We start from the raw sequence: 13,465 nt of genomic DNA, 5'->3' as shown, positions 1-13,465 counted from the left end.
ATCCAAAACTGTAAAGTGGAAAAAATGCACCTGATATGATATATTTTTCTCAAAGAAAAGTAAAAAAACAAAACAAAAAAACAACCTGCACCCACCCATCCAGCCCATGACCTTACCCTTCCTCACAATGCATAGTGTCAAATATCTACACATTTAGTCAAATTTCTGTTTCACAAGAATTATTACATAAATGGATACTGCAAAGAAAAAATGTAATGCAGCATTTTCTAAAAGCAATGGAGGGGAAAAAAAAAACAACAAACATTTCTTTTTGTTGCTACAGTTGGTTGGTTGATTAGACCTTACTTGTGTGAAGCGCCTTGACGCAACTTTGTTGTGATTTGGTGCTATATAAATATATAAATACAAAATGAAATGATATTTAAAGCAAGGGCTCAACAAAACAGGTGCTTCATAAGAACTTTAAGTGTTAAGGATCACCCCAAACAACATTCCCCACCCATTTCTTTTTAACAGTACAACTGTCTGTGTCTGACTCTAAACCTACCAGCAATAGAATCCACAAAATAGTGGAACTTCCTCTTGAAAATATCCAGTGCATGCTGCAGGACCTGTTGGAAGTTGGCCTTGCCCAGTGCAATGAGGTTTAGCTGCTTCTCCACAGCACTGCGTATGGTGGGCAGCACCAGCTCAGCGTCTGCACAAGATCCAATTAACACACGTGCAAGTTGGTTAGAGAACAACAGAATGGGCCATTTCACAAATTATGTCTCTCACGCATGCACAAACACCTAAAATACACCACGTGTTAGACGTGAAAGATTTCCTTACTACAGTACAGCCAATCCCAAAATCTGGTTTAGCAAGAATGATAGTAAGTCCCTTCAGCTGCTCCCTTGTTTGCACTCGGGGTCACCACAGCACATCCAAGGTGGACCTGCATGTTGATTCTGGCACAATTTTGTACGCCAGATGCAATGATGAATTATAGGTGTGGTAATTCATTTCAAAGAATGTAAGACCTCTGCTGAGGTCACAAAAGTTACAGCAAGGTCAAAGTAAATGGTAAATGGACTGCGTTTATATCGCACTTTTCCATCTGCATCAGATGTTCAAAGTGCTTTACAATAATGCCTGTCCAACTCTCCCGATTGCACTCCCAGATAATTAACTGTATCAGGTGTGACTTAAGTAGGTAGATGTGGAAAACATGCAGGGCAGCTGCTCTCCAGGAACAGGGTTGATGACCCCTGCACTCGACCATCACCTCCCCAAGTTTTCAAGTCATAATCACTTGAAAACTTGATGGGGAGAATGTCCATATACACTCTGAAGACGATCCGATCAGACTGTGGATCTGCATCTTGTCCACAAGGAGGTGTGAGGGAGGTACAGCTCAGTCCAAATGGCTAAAAGACTCAATAAATGGTCTTCTTTTAACTGAATATAAGCCATCATTAATAACACAGAAGCAGCCATTTTTCAGCACCATCAAATACTTTGAGTTTTCAAAGTACAGGCCATATGGTCAATTGACCTTAGCTGAAACATTTAAACACCGGGTGCCATCAAGACGCAGATATTTTCTGAAAACCAGTAATGGATTGAATAAGCACTAATTACACTAACACACATGAATCTAAATAAAATAATAAAAAGACAAATAACCTATTTTGTAGTAGCCATGTACCAGGACAATGCCCAGGTTGGTGGGCTTCAACTTGCGCCCATTCTCCACCGTCACATAGTTCCTCTGGCAGATGTTGTTGATGTGGACGGGGATACTGGCATCGGTACCTACAGGACGGAGGAATGAGCTTAATTAGAGCTTTGCAAAGCCCCTTCATGGTGGATTAAAATTCAGGCCGTTCAGGCAAATTCTTACTGAAATCAATGTACCCCCATACCAGAAGGTTTGGGAGACGTGTTTGTTAAGAATAATTTGAAGTTGTCATTGGTAAAAATCCTGTCCATTACACATTACAGTACTTCATGATAATAATAAAAATATAACACAATGCTAAAATACCCTCAGCTGTATGAGCAAAAAAAAATAGGAAACAGAATATGACCTTCTGACCTCTTAAACTAGGTCAATGTCCCAAGAATGCTCCCTGTGAATTTTGAAGACCCTGGCTGTAAGAGGACTGGAGTTATGCTGAACACAGACAGATGGACGGATGGATGGATAGAAAGTCTTCGCAATACCTGATGGCCATATTTTGGGTAAAAGTAACACCAACAGCTGCATGTTGCTCATCAGTAAAGATGGAGAAGGTTCTTGCATCTATGGTTCTCACCAGCACATTTCAGATTAACGCACAGTTACCGTGTCACTTGTGAAGTTAACGTTGAGATTACAGCCGTTACGCCACCTTTCCACCTGCGTAAGGCCAGCTTTGATTCAGCCTGTGGCAGATGGGCTGCTATGAAGGCTGGCGAGTACATTCCCAAAATAGTAGATCGCAGTTAGGGACTTGAATTTTTTTATATTGCTGGAGCACAGGGGGCAGTGACATTATTGCAGTGACCTTTCAGACAACCAGTCAGACGGAGCAAATGGAATGTCAAAAACTACCAAGACATATACATTTTGCTGACTATAATATCAAATTTTTAAAACACTGACACCTATACCATGAATCCTAAAGACAGCTGAAATGTACCAATGCCATGTTTCTCCATCAGAGTGATGAGCTCAGCCTCGGTGAGGTAGTCTGGAGGGCTGGTCTGCTTCTCCACCAGTTTAATCTCATCTACCGTGAAGGTGTCTCCACGCTCACAGCCTGGCATGGCCTCTTCCAGTGGGATGCCCTGCCATGGCATCACTTCAGTGTAACCTGCGAAAAGCAATATACACACAGTAAATAAGGCCCTAAAAGGTCTTGTGCATACCTATCTTGAAGAATTTATTAAGCCCCATGTGCCTTCTCGTGCTCTGCAGTCTCAGGATGTCTCAGGATGCAGGGTTGCGTTGTTGTTTGGATCAGTTTTAGCCAGTGAAGTTGCACAGAGTTCAAACACCACATTCATGGCGGCCACATTTGACATTACATATACAGTGTATTTGCTTTAACTATACTGTGTAAGAATCTTCTGCAATTAATGTGACAAGGCCACAAGCTGCAATACCCGTGTCATCCATGATGGCATTCTAAGCCAATAAAGAAGAAAATACTTAATTGAAACAACAGGTAAAAGAAACTAGGGAAAAGAAACTTGACATTTTGTGGAATGATGTCACCATGAGCCGGAAGAGTTTGAGGAAGATCCCCAACAAGACAAAGAAGGTACTCTGTTGCTACCCAGAGATACATCAGAGCAAATCCATCATCTTATGGGATCATTTTTGACTCTTTAAAGCAGAAAATATTTGAGCAATGATGCTTGTGGCACACATGTTGCATTACGTTACAATGAAACTGCATCACCATATTTGTGCCTTTGCACTGAAATTGTTATGTGTTGGACGCAGGACGGAGAACCGACCAGCGTTTGAAGGACCCAGTATGAAATAAGCAGAGCACGGTACAAAGGATAACAAAATTTAATGACATAACAGTGATGTGAAAAATACAAACAAATAAGTGCGCGGTCTGGCGTGGTGGAATGCCCGTGTGCTCCTAGCAGCACTAACGGTCCGGAGCCAGAAACAGTTCGGACCCAAGGACCCCGCCGACACCCCCCAGGTGGCCGCGACAAACCGAGTCTGTGAAAGAAGAAACCATCATGTGAGTCCACACTCCACACACAGAGAGACCACTCAAAGGTGTACACAAACAGCAAACACTTCCTGGCTTAATCACTAATCAGCTTCCCACCCTGCAGGCATGGAACACCCAGTTCACATACTCAACTGCAGTGGAAGCTGATTAAACGACTAACATAACAGCTCAATATAATAAGGTGTGAGGGACACCACATTTACTGACTGTACTAATGTTAGTCACAAACCCTAACGTACCTCAGGAAGTGTGCTGACGAGCGTGAGACCTCACCCCCTCCTCTTTCACAGACCATGACATCAAACCTGGACGGTCTCTGCATCCACAATGATGAGATGGCTCTCAAGACGACGATCTCACCCGTCTGGTCACAAGATCGAGTCTCTGGCAAATACACACTGTGTACTCCAGACTTAAATGCCACCATGCTCCAATCCATATAGATGCACCACAGCTGTGAGTCCTGACGAGCTGCACATGATCAGCCTCAGGTGATCAGGGTGAGGTCCTGATAACTCAGCCACACAGCCACTCAGTCCTAAACGCGTGCCACCTGGAAGGAAAAACAAAAGACAGAAACAGAAGACAGCCAGGCACCCCCAGCCATACAACAGCACCCCACCCTCACGGGAAGCCTCCCGGCGACCACACAAACCTGGCCCAGGAGAAACACCCCCCTCCAGGGACCATGGCTGGAAACCGTATCTGCATTCATCTTCCAACAGAATCTTCATCTAACAGAACGGTTGACGTCTTCTCCTCTGACTGCATCTTTGCCTTTGTTTCTGTCAGTCAATTTGCACAGGTGTGGCCAGGAGTTCTTGAACCTGTGCGGTCAGCCTTTGTCCAACCATGTTTACAGTCTGATTAGTCATAAAACAAAAAAGACAAACACAAACAACCAAACCACCCCCCCCCCTCCCAGAGGACCGTCCCATCAAACCCCGGGAAGAGGAGAAAAGAAAAACAACCCAAACTTAAGCTTACAAATAAAAAACGCTAACACCCCCCCCCCCCCCCCCCCGACGACATGTAGGGACCAACACCCCCCAGAGGACATCCCGCCAGCTCCAGGAGTAATAACCAGAGCCGAGGTCCCTCTGGGATCCAAAGTCACCCACGGGGACTCCCAGCGCCTCCCAGAGGACCGTTCCATCAACCCCAGGAGACGCCCCCCCCTCATGACCAACGGACCCAGCCCCGGCCGTCTATGGCTAGATGGACCCACAGCCCTTTCCCCCCCAGAGGACACCACAGTCACACCCTGAGGGCGGAAACTGGGTGAAAAACAAAAGGAAAAAAAAAAACAAAAAAACAACCCCAACCCCACCCCCTCGGCGCAGTGGAAACTGGAAGCACGTCCAGCGTCACCAACCATGACTATACCCCAGAAGTTAACCGGGAGGAGTGGAACAGCGGTAATGGCAGACGGCACAAAACGGCGCCACCCCTCCGACTTCCAAACCAGCCACCAGCTGCGGGTATATTCCACTGCCCCAAACCTCAGCCACGCCGATGGCAGACGGCTCAAAGGCGCGCTGAAGCCGGAGGTGGAACAGAGAATCAACAAAAAAAAAAAAAACAACACGAACAACTGTTTGTTGTGATTTGGCGCTATACAAGAAAAAAGTTGATTGATTGATTGATTGATTGAGGTTACCTGGGAAACGCCCAGCATAACCAAACTGCACCACTCCAGCTACGCCGACACGTACGGCTCACACGGCTGGAGCCAGAGGAGAAGAGAGGGCATAACAAAAACAAAAAAAAAGAAAAAACAACCCAATTACCCCCCCATCACCCCCCAGAGGACCGTCCCATCAAACCCTGGGAGGTGAAACCAAAAGAAATAAAAAGAAAGACTAACAGACTAACATAAAGTTAACTGGGTCCTTTTTATGCTCCAGACAGCCTGCAAGGGCATGACCCCAGAACACTAAACAGTGTAAAACATCCCACACAAAAACCAACTCAAAAAACACCCACAAAACATGAACCAACACAACACTAATCAGTGACTTATACCGTTAAGCTCAAACAAATGGAACACACCTGTTCCACCTTAAGAGCATTAACGGTAATGTGTCTCAGTCACCAACAGAGGGAGCCAAAGTGCTAAAAATAAAAACCCCTTTGGTAACAGAGAAAAACAACTCATGCTGCTTTTCCTGTGCGCAGCTGTGTGTAAGAAAACCAAAATGTGCTTCAACTAAATTACGCCGGAGCTGACACAACAGACGCAGTAGCTATCTTTACCCGGGGAAACGGGGCTACAACTGTAACAACAGGAAGCACAGCGACCCGTGTCACAGAGCTCTGTGCGCGTTCACCCATTACAGACCCACTCATGCAGCTCCCGTTTAAACCTCTTATCCGGTCGAAGTGTGACGCGAAGCCGTCGCTAGTCACACTCCACCACGACCCTCAGATAAGGCACAACACAGGAACACGGCTGCAAGAGAGCTCAAATCAGTATTCAATAATGGGTTCTCAGACACGCACCATCCGGGCGGAGAGCACCCGCAACTGATCCGGATAACTTCTGAACGTCTGCTGCCGCCTTACCGGCGCGGTACCACCTCTGCTTCCGCTGGGTCCGTGATGTTTGGCCAGAGACTCGACCTTGTGACCAGACGGGTGAGATCATCGTCTTGAGAGCCATCTCATCATTATGGATGCAGAGACCGTCCAGGTTTGATGTCATGGTCTGTGAAAGAGGAGGGGGTGAGGTCTCACGCTCGTCAGCACACTTCCTGAGGTACGTTAGGTTTTGTGACTAACATTAGTACAGTCAGTAAATGTGGTGTCCCTCACACCTTATTATATTGAGCTGTTATGTTAGTCATTTAATCAGCTTCCACTGCAGTTGAGTATGTTAACTGGGTGTTCCATGCCTGCGGGGTGGGAAGCTGATTAGTGATTAAGCCAGGAAGTGTTTGCTGTTTGTGTACACCTTTGAGTGGTCTCTCTGTGTGTGGAGTGTGGACTCACATGATGGTTTCTTCTTTCACAGACTCGGTTTGTCGCGGCCACCTGGGGGGTGTCGGCAGGGTCCTTGGGTCCGAACTGTTTCTGGCTCCGGACCGTTAGTGCTGCTGGGAGCACACGGGCATTCCACCACGCCAGACCGCGCACTTATTTGTTTGTATTTTTCACATCACTGTTATGTCATTAAATTTTGTTATCCTTTGTACCGTGCTCTGCTTATTTCATACTGGGTCCTTCAAACGCTGGTCGGTTCTCCGTCCTGCGTCCAACACATAACAGTAATGAACTTTTCAAGTTCCAGAATCTCGTAAGTCTGCTGTTAGATTTGAATATTTCATCTAAATTCAAACTAATAACAGAAAAATCACAAGTCAACCACATTACTCCACTACTACATGGTATCTTAAACAAAGGAGATGCTGGTGGACTGCAGGAGGAGGGAAATGAACATACAGCCACTGGTCATTGGTGGGGATTGTGTGGAGAAGGTCTCTGACTTCCAGTTTCTGGGTGTGCACCTTAGGGACAACCTGACTTGGAGCACCAACACCATGGCTACCACCAAGAAGGTGCAGCAAAGACTCCATTTCCTGAGGGTTCTCAGGAACAACCACCTTCCACAGAGACTGCTGTTGACCTTCTATGGCTGCTCTGTAGAGAGCATTCTGACCTACTGTCTGTGTGTTGTTTTCCAGCTGCACGGTCGCAAACAGGAAAGCGCTCCAGAGGGTTGTCACCACAGCCCAGAAGATCACCGGCTGTCCTTTGCCTTCACTAGAGGAACTGTATACTTATCGCTGCCTCAGGAAGGCAAAAAGAATAGTCAGAGACCCCTCCCACCCTGGACATCATCTGTTTGAACTGCTGCCATCAGGCAGACGGTACAGGTCACTGAAACATAGCTTTGTTGCAAAAGCCATTTGTCCACTAAATACTGCTGCACAATTATGTTATGCAACTGCCACACTGTGTGAGGATGAATTTAGAAGTGTTTTAGTCATAGTACTACTGTAGTTATTTTAGTATCATTTCAGTGTTTATTTACTATGTGTACATGCATCCTGATGTGAGATTGCACTTTTAATTTCATTGTGCTTGCAAACACAATGACAAAGACATTCATTCATTCATATCTACGTATGTATATAGAAGGCAAGGTTTACCTGGTGATATTAGGGTTTTCCCACTGCAAGAGAAGGCCTCAGTGCCAATGTTGAACTCAATAGTTGTCTGCAGGTATTTGCAGTCCTGACTGACAGTGGCAATGAAATGTCGTGTGATATATTCATACAGCCGCCAGCCATCACTACCTACGGAAAAAAACAGAAGAGTAAAACCCTGAGTTAGAGGGCATTTATCAGTAAAGAAGACCAAATAAAATTTAAGACACTGGACCGTTAAAATGGTCACCAAAATGAATGTTTGAACTGTCAAGGGTAATACTGGTTTCTTAACATAGTTTAGTTGAATGTGCAGTATCAGAAAACTATGATTAAACACCAAAATTGGTCAAGTCAGGCAATCTGACGTCAATTTGACCTTTGACTACTGGTGCATGTGACCTTTCCACATTTCCGGTCATAGTGTGGTGATGAAAGGTCAGAGAGGGGGGTAACTATAAACTGTTGCATGACAAGATGTAGAAGGTATTGTCAACAGGATTAGAGCATGTTTGTATTTTGACCCCGACCAAAAAGACTCACTTCTTTGAAGAGGGACACACAAGCCAAATTTGTTGTATATCCTTCACGCGATACAAAAAGACTTTTAGACCTCAGCCACCTTGGACGTGTCATAGAACATTAGCCTACAACTCTATCGACTGACTCACAACTGATTGTCTTTCAAAAACATCATAAAGTGAATGAACTTGAGTTGTATTGTATGACGCACCCAATTCTCCCTCTGATGCGGCACGCATAGGCGTAATAGGCGGATGGTCTCCGGCATCTGTACCTTTCCTCGGTCGATTCAGTCCAGCTGACAGCAGAGATTTAACCTGATGGAGAGATACAACCTGTTTCAAAGAAACGCCAGTAAATGCTTCAGGGCATTAGGGTATTCTTTTGTACTGGTGGGCTTCACCTCTTCTGCCCAAAGGGGATTATTGGTTTGCTGCTTCAGCGTTCCCTTTAGGTCAAAGTTCTCTGGATACTGAGTTGTCTCAGTACGTGGGTAGCTGATGTAGCCTTGGGTATACAGGCGCTCTGCAATCTGCATGGTATGCTGGGGACCCATGCCTGAGATATCCAGAAAACACAAAACGTTTTACTGGTGCCGTCATTCTCACAACAAACAAGGAAATGTGATTTAAACCAATATCACACAGACACCAGTGAAAGAAACAAATATATGATCATTTAAATAATAATAATAGATGATGGAGCACAGCCAGTCTGGTCTGTGTCAGTCTGATCCCATCAGATCTCAGACGCTAGGCAGTGTGGGTCCTGGTTAGTACTTGGATGGGAGACCTCTTCGAAACACCAGGGACTGAGTGCATTTCTCTGGGTAAAACTGGAGTTGCATCAGGGAGGGCATCTGGCATAAAACTTGTGCAAAATACCGGTGCATATCTGCCAGTATCCGTGGTCATAACCCCAAACATACGGGAGCAGCTGAAAGGACAAACAACAATAATGGATGATGGAACGATGACTCCACATGATCCTGTAGATCAGAGCATTATCACTGACTGATGCTGTGCAACACCTTTAAGATGATTTACTGCATTAATTCAATCAAGACTGAGGTGCTCACTTGCTCCGCCCAACACAGCCATCGGGGAGGCTAATTAACAATTTTACCAGACGTGAGCAATTCATAATGATGGAAAAAAAAAAAAAAAAAAAACAACTAAAAATGTTAGTGTGACTTTTGACTCCTCCTTGTCCTTTTACTTACATATTACAGGAATTCTCATGGATGCCATTTTAAAAAGAGTCAACCCATCATTCCATGGATAATTATTCTTGCTACTTATGATTTAATGTGTACTTATGATGTAATGTCTTATTTTCTGCCCTGTTATGCATGATTACTGTCCAGTTCCAGTCCAATCCAGTTTATTTATAGAGCACATTTAAAAACAACAAAGTTGACCAAAGCGCTGTACAGACATAAAATCAATCAATCAATAAATAAATAAACAGTGGCAACAATAAAAGTTTTTTAAAACAGGTTCAAAATGCTGCTGTTTCTTTGCTTCTGAACAAGACTAAGAAATTTGACCATATTACATCAATCCTGTTCCTGCTTCAGCAGCTTCCTCGACATGCAAGATTTGTCCTTTAAAGTTTGCGCATAACATATAAAACACTGAACCATCAAGCTTCTCTTATCTGGCAGATTTGTAAGCCTTATGTACCTTTGTTTCCATCCTGTCCCACCTGAGCTGTCCCTCTTATATGTTCCTTCTCGTCACTCCCTAAGAGAATCGTAACATCTCCAGCTCTGCCTCCTCTCTTTTTGTTAGTGCCACCGTGTCTAAGTCGTCCAACGTAGCTGGTCTCACTATTGTCTTGTAAGCTTTCCCCTTCAATCTTGCAGATATTCTTCAGTCACAAATCACTCCTGACACCATTCTCCACCTTTAAACTCATCTACTTTCACCACTTCTACTCCTTATAACTGCACTATTCCACTGGGCTCCCTCTCACTCACAAACGTACTCAGTCTTGCTCCCACTGACTTTCATTCCCCTTCTCTCCACAGCATATCTCCACTTCTACAGGCCCGACTCAACTTGCTCTCTACTCTCACTACAGATCACAATGTCATCTGCAAACATCACAGTCCATGGAGACTTCAGTCTGATCTAATCAATCAACCTGTCCATCACCACTGCAAACAAGAAAGGACTCAGAGCTGATCCTTGGTGTAATCCCACCTCCACCTTGAATGAGTCTGTCATTCCTACTGTGCATGTCACTGCTGTCACACTATCCCTGAACATGTCTTGCACTTATGCAGAAAAGAAAACAGACATTATGCTACATGCAGGACATTAATGCAAACATACCTAAAGCAGAGCTGGCCACCCTCAACATTTCCACTGTGTTCAAGGCTTGAGGTCTCTGCTTAGTCTTTTCTTTCTTACTTACTGACTCCACCTGTAGGCACAGAAAAAACACATATTCATAACCACAAGTCAAAAGATCCATTTTGCATAAGCCACTGTGTGGGGCTTAAATGTTGTTCAATACAGGAAACAAATCCCTTAAAGGCAGCACATGGTAAATCAGCTGTCATAGCAGACTGTGATTTAATGCCAAATCAGCATCTCCAGCTATTTCACTGCAAAAACGTAGTTCATGCAAACAAATCCTTCAGGGAATACAGGGAAACAATACAGCAGAGGAAATGAGCAGGTAGGATGGTTTGAAGATAAAGAGGTCAGTTTAGGATGGTTCGGGCATACACACAAGAAGGTTGCAGGGTAAATGAGGAGAAGGATGCTGACGATGCCACTGCCATGCAGAAGGAGAAGAGGGAGGAAAGAGGAGATTTTATGGAAGTGGTGAGAGAGGACATGCAGGTGGTTGGTCTGACAGAGGACGATGTGGAGAACAGACTGAGACATAGATGGATCACTGCTGTGGCATCCCCTAATGGGGTCATAATGATTATGATCTGTCATTAAAAAAAAAAAAACTGTAAAGTTTACAACCCCATTATGTTCAACAGACTTTCCTAAAAATACAGAGGATATTGAGCTCAATCAGTACGGGCAAAATAGTGAAGAGAACACTGTGTACATGGGCAGGTATTTGGACTTACCCGGCTTCTCGAGATGTCTTGGCCATGGTTGACAAACATCTGTCCAACCTCTCTGTCAAACACTCTCACCCGATTCCAGTCAAGTGTGAGAAGACTGTCTTTCCTTTGAACACCGACCAAAACAAAGTGTACATGTCAATATAAATTAAGTATATAGTTATACTCCAATCTGCAGTTGCACTTGAGGATCAGTAAGTTCTATTATCTCATGTGTTCAAGCGTTAATGAAATAGATACTTTAAGACAACACTTACTGTTACAGCAACATGAGGATGAATTGATACATTAATAACAAACATATCACACAATGCTACTCCCACATTATTCCCACTTTCCCACAAAGCTAAAATGCATGTAAATACCTCAAAACTGACTTCTCTTCAGAAGCGCAATATGCGTTTCATGGATTTATGTTGCAGAGGAGAAGCAGAAGGAGGCTTCTGCTCAGAGAACCGTAAGTACTCATAAGTCCAAATCATCTACTTTTACTAAATATTATCCCCGCTTTGCACATATTACATCTGACTATTCACTTTTTTGGATAACAATGTATCATGTATCTTGACATCAGAAAATCTTTTTAACACATGTTCAAAATTTCCCAGATGACTCACACTGCTACTTTTTTCCACCACTTACACCCGATATCAGGCCATGATTAGGTACCTGATTATTTACTGTACCAAAAACAGATAGTCTTGCATCACAAACTGGCCATGAGTACTCACCCTAAAGCATTAATAGCCAACTGTGTTGGGTTATTTGTTATGAAAAAAAATTATTTTGTTATACGATGAGAAAATGTATTGTAAAAGACAATGAACACTGTTAATAAAGTCACCCAGCAAAACTGTTAGGCAGAACAGTTTAGTAGTTAAATGGACTGCATTTACACTCAACAAAAATATAAACGCAACACTTTTGGTTTTGCTCCCATTTTGTATGAGATGAACTCAAAGATCTAAAACTTTTTCCACATACACAATATCACCATTTCCCTCAAATATTGTTCACAAACCAGTTTAAATCTGTGATAGTGAGCACTTCTCCTTTACTGAGATAATCCATCCCACCTCACAGGTGTGCCATATCAAGATGCTGATTAGACACCATGATTAGTGCACAGGTGTGCCTTAGACTGCCCCACAATAAAAAGGCCACTCTGAAAGGTGCAGTTTTGTTTTATTGGGGGGGGGGGATACCAGTCAGTATCTGGTGTGACCACCATTTGCCTCATGCAGTGCAACACATCTCCTTTGCATAGAGTTGATCAGGTTGTCAGTTGTGGCCTGTGGAATGTTGGTCCACTCCTCTTCAATGGCTGTGCGAAGTTGCTGGATATTGGCAGGAACTGGTACACGCTGTCGTATACGCCGGTCCAGAGCATCCCAAACATGCTCAATGGGTGACATGTCCGGTGAGTAATGCCGGCCATGCAAGACTGGGACATTTCAGCTTCCACGAATTGTGTACAGATCCTTGCACATGGGGCCGTGCATTATCCTGCTGCAACATGAGGTGATGTTCTTGGATGTATGGCACAACAATGGGCCTCAGGATCTCGTCACAGTATCTCTGTGCATTCAAAATGCCATCAATAAAATGCACCTGTGTTCTTTGTCCATAACATACACCTGCCCATACCATAACCCCACCGCCACCATGGGCCACTCGATCCACAACATTGACATCAGAAAACCGCTCACCCACACGACGCCACACACGCTGCCATCTGCCCTGGAGGTGGAACCAGGATTCATCCGTGAAGAGAACACCTCTCCAACGTGCCAAACGCCAGCGAATGTGAGCATTTGCCCACTCAAGTCAGTTACGACGACGAACTGGAGTCAGGTCGAGACCCCGATGAGGACGACGAGCATGCAGATGAGCTTCCCTGAGAAGGTTTCTGACAGTTTGGTGCAGAAATTCTTTGGTTATGCAAACCGATTGTTTCAGCAGCTGTCTGAGTGGCTGGTCTCAGACGATCTTGGAAGTGAACATGCTGGATGTGG

General features: G+C 44.3%; 1 protein-coding gene across 1 annotated transcript in view; it reads right to left on the bottom strand.

Annotated features, from left to right (window-relative positions):
* The window catches only part of top3b (DNA topoisomerase III beta), a 50,130-nt gene that overhangs the window by 16,217 nt on the left and 20,448 nt on the right, over positions 1-13,465 (bottom strand). Inside the window, 8 exon segments of the mRNA XM_034171327.1 lie at positions 509-658; positions 1,630-1,758; positions 2,628-2,801; positions 7,838-7,984; positions 8,568-8,673; positions 8,760-8,914; positions 10,696-10,786; positions 11,454-11,556. Of these exon segments, the coding sequence (XP_034027218.1) occupies positions 509-658; positions 1,630-1,758; positions 2,628-2,801; positions 7,838-7,984; positions 8,568-8,673; positions 8,760-8,914; positions 10,696-10,786; positions 11,454-11,556 (1,055 nt within the window).

The sequence above is a fragment of the Thalassophryne amazonica genome, chromosome 5, assembly GCF_902500255.1.
Source record: "Thalassophryne amazonica chromosome 5, fThaAma1.1, whole genome shotgun sequence".
NCBI lineage: Eukaryota > Metazoa > Chordata > Actinopteri > Batrachoidiformes > Batrachoididae > Thalassophryne > Thalassophryne amazonica.
Note: the sequence above shows the minus strand (reverse complement) of the source record. Positions and strands in the feature narration are given on the sequence as shown.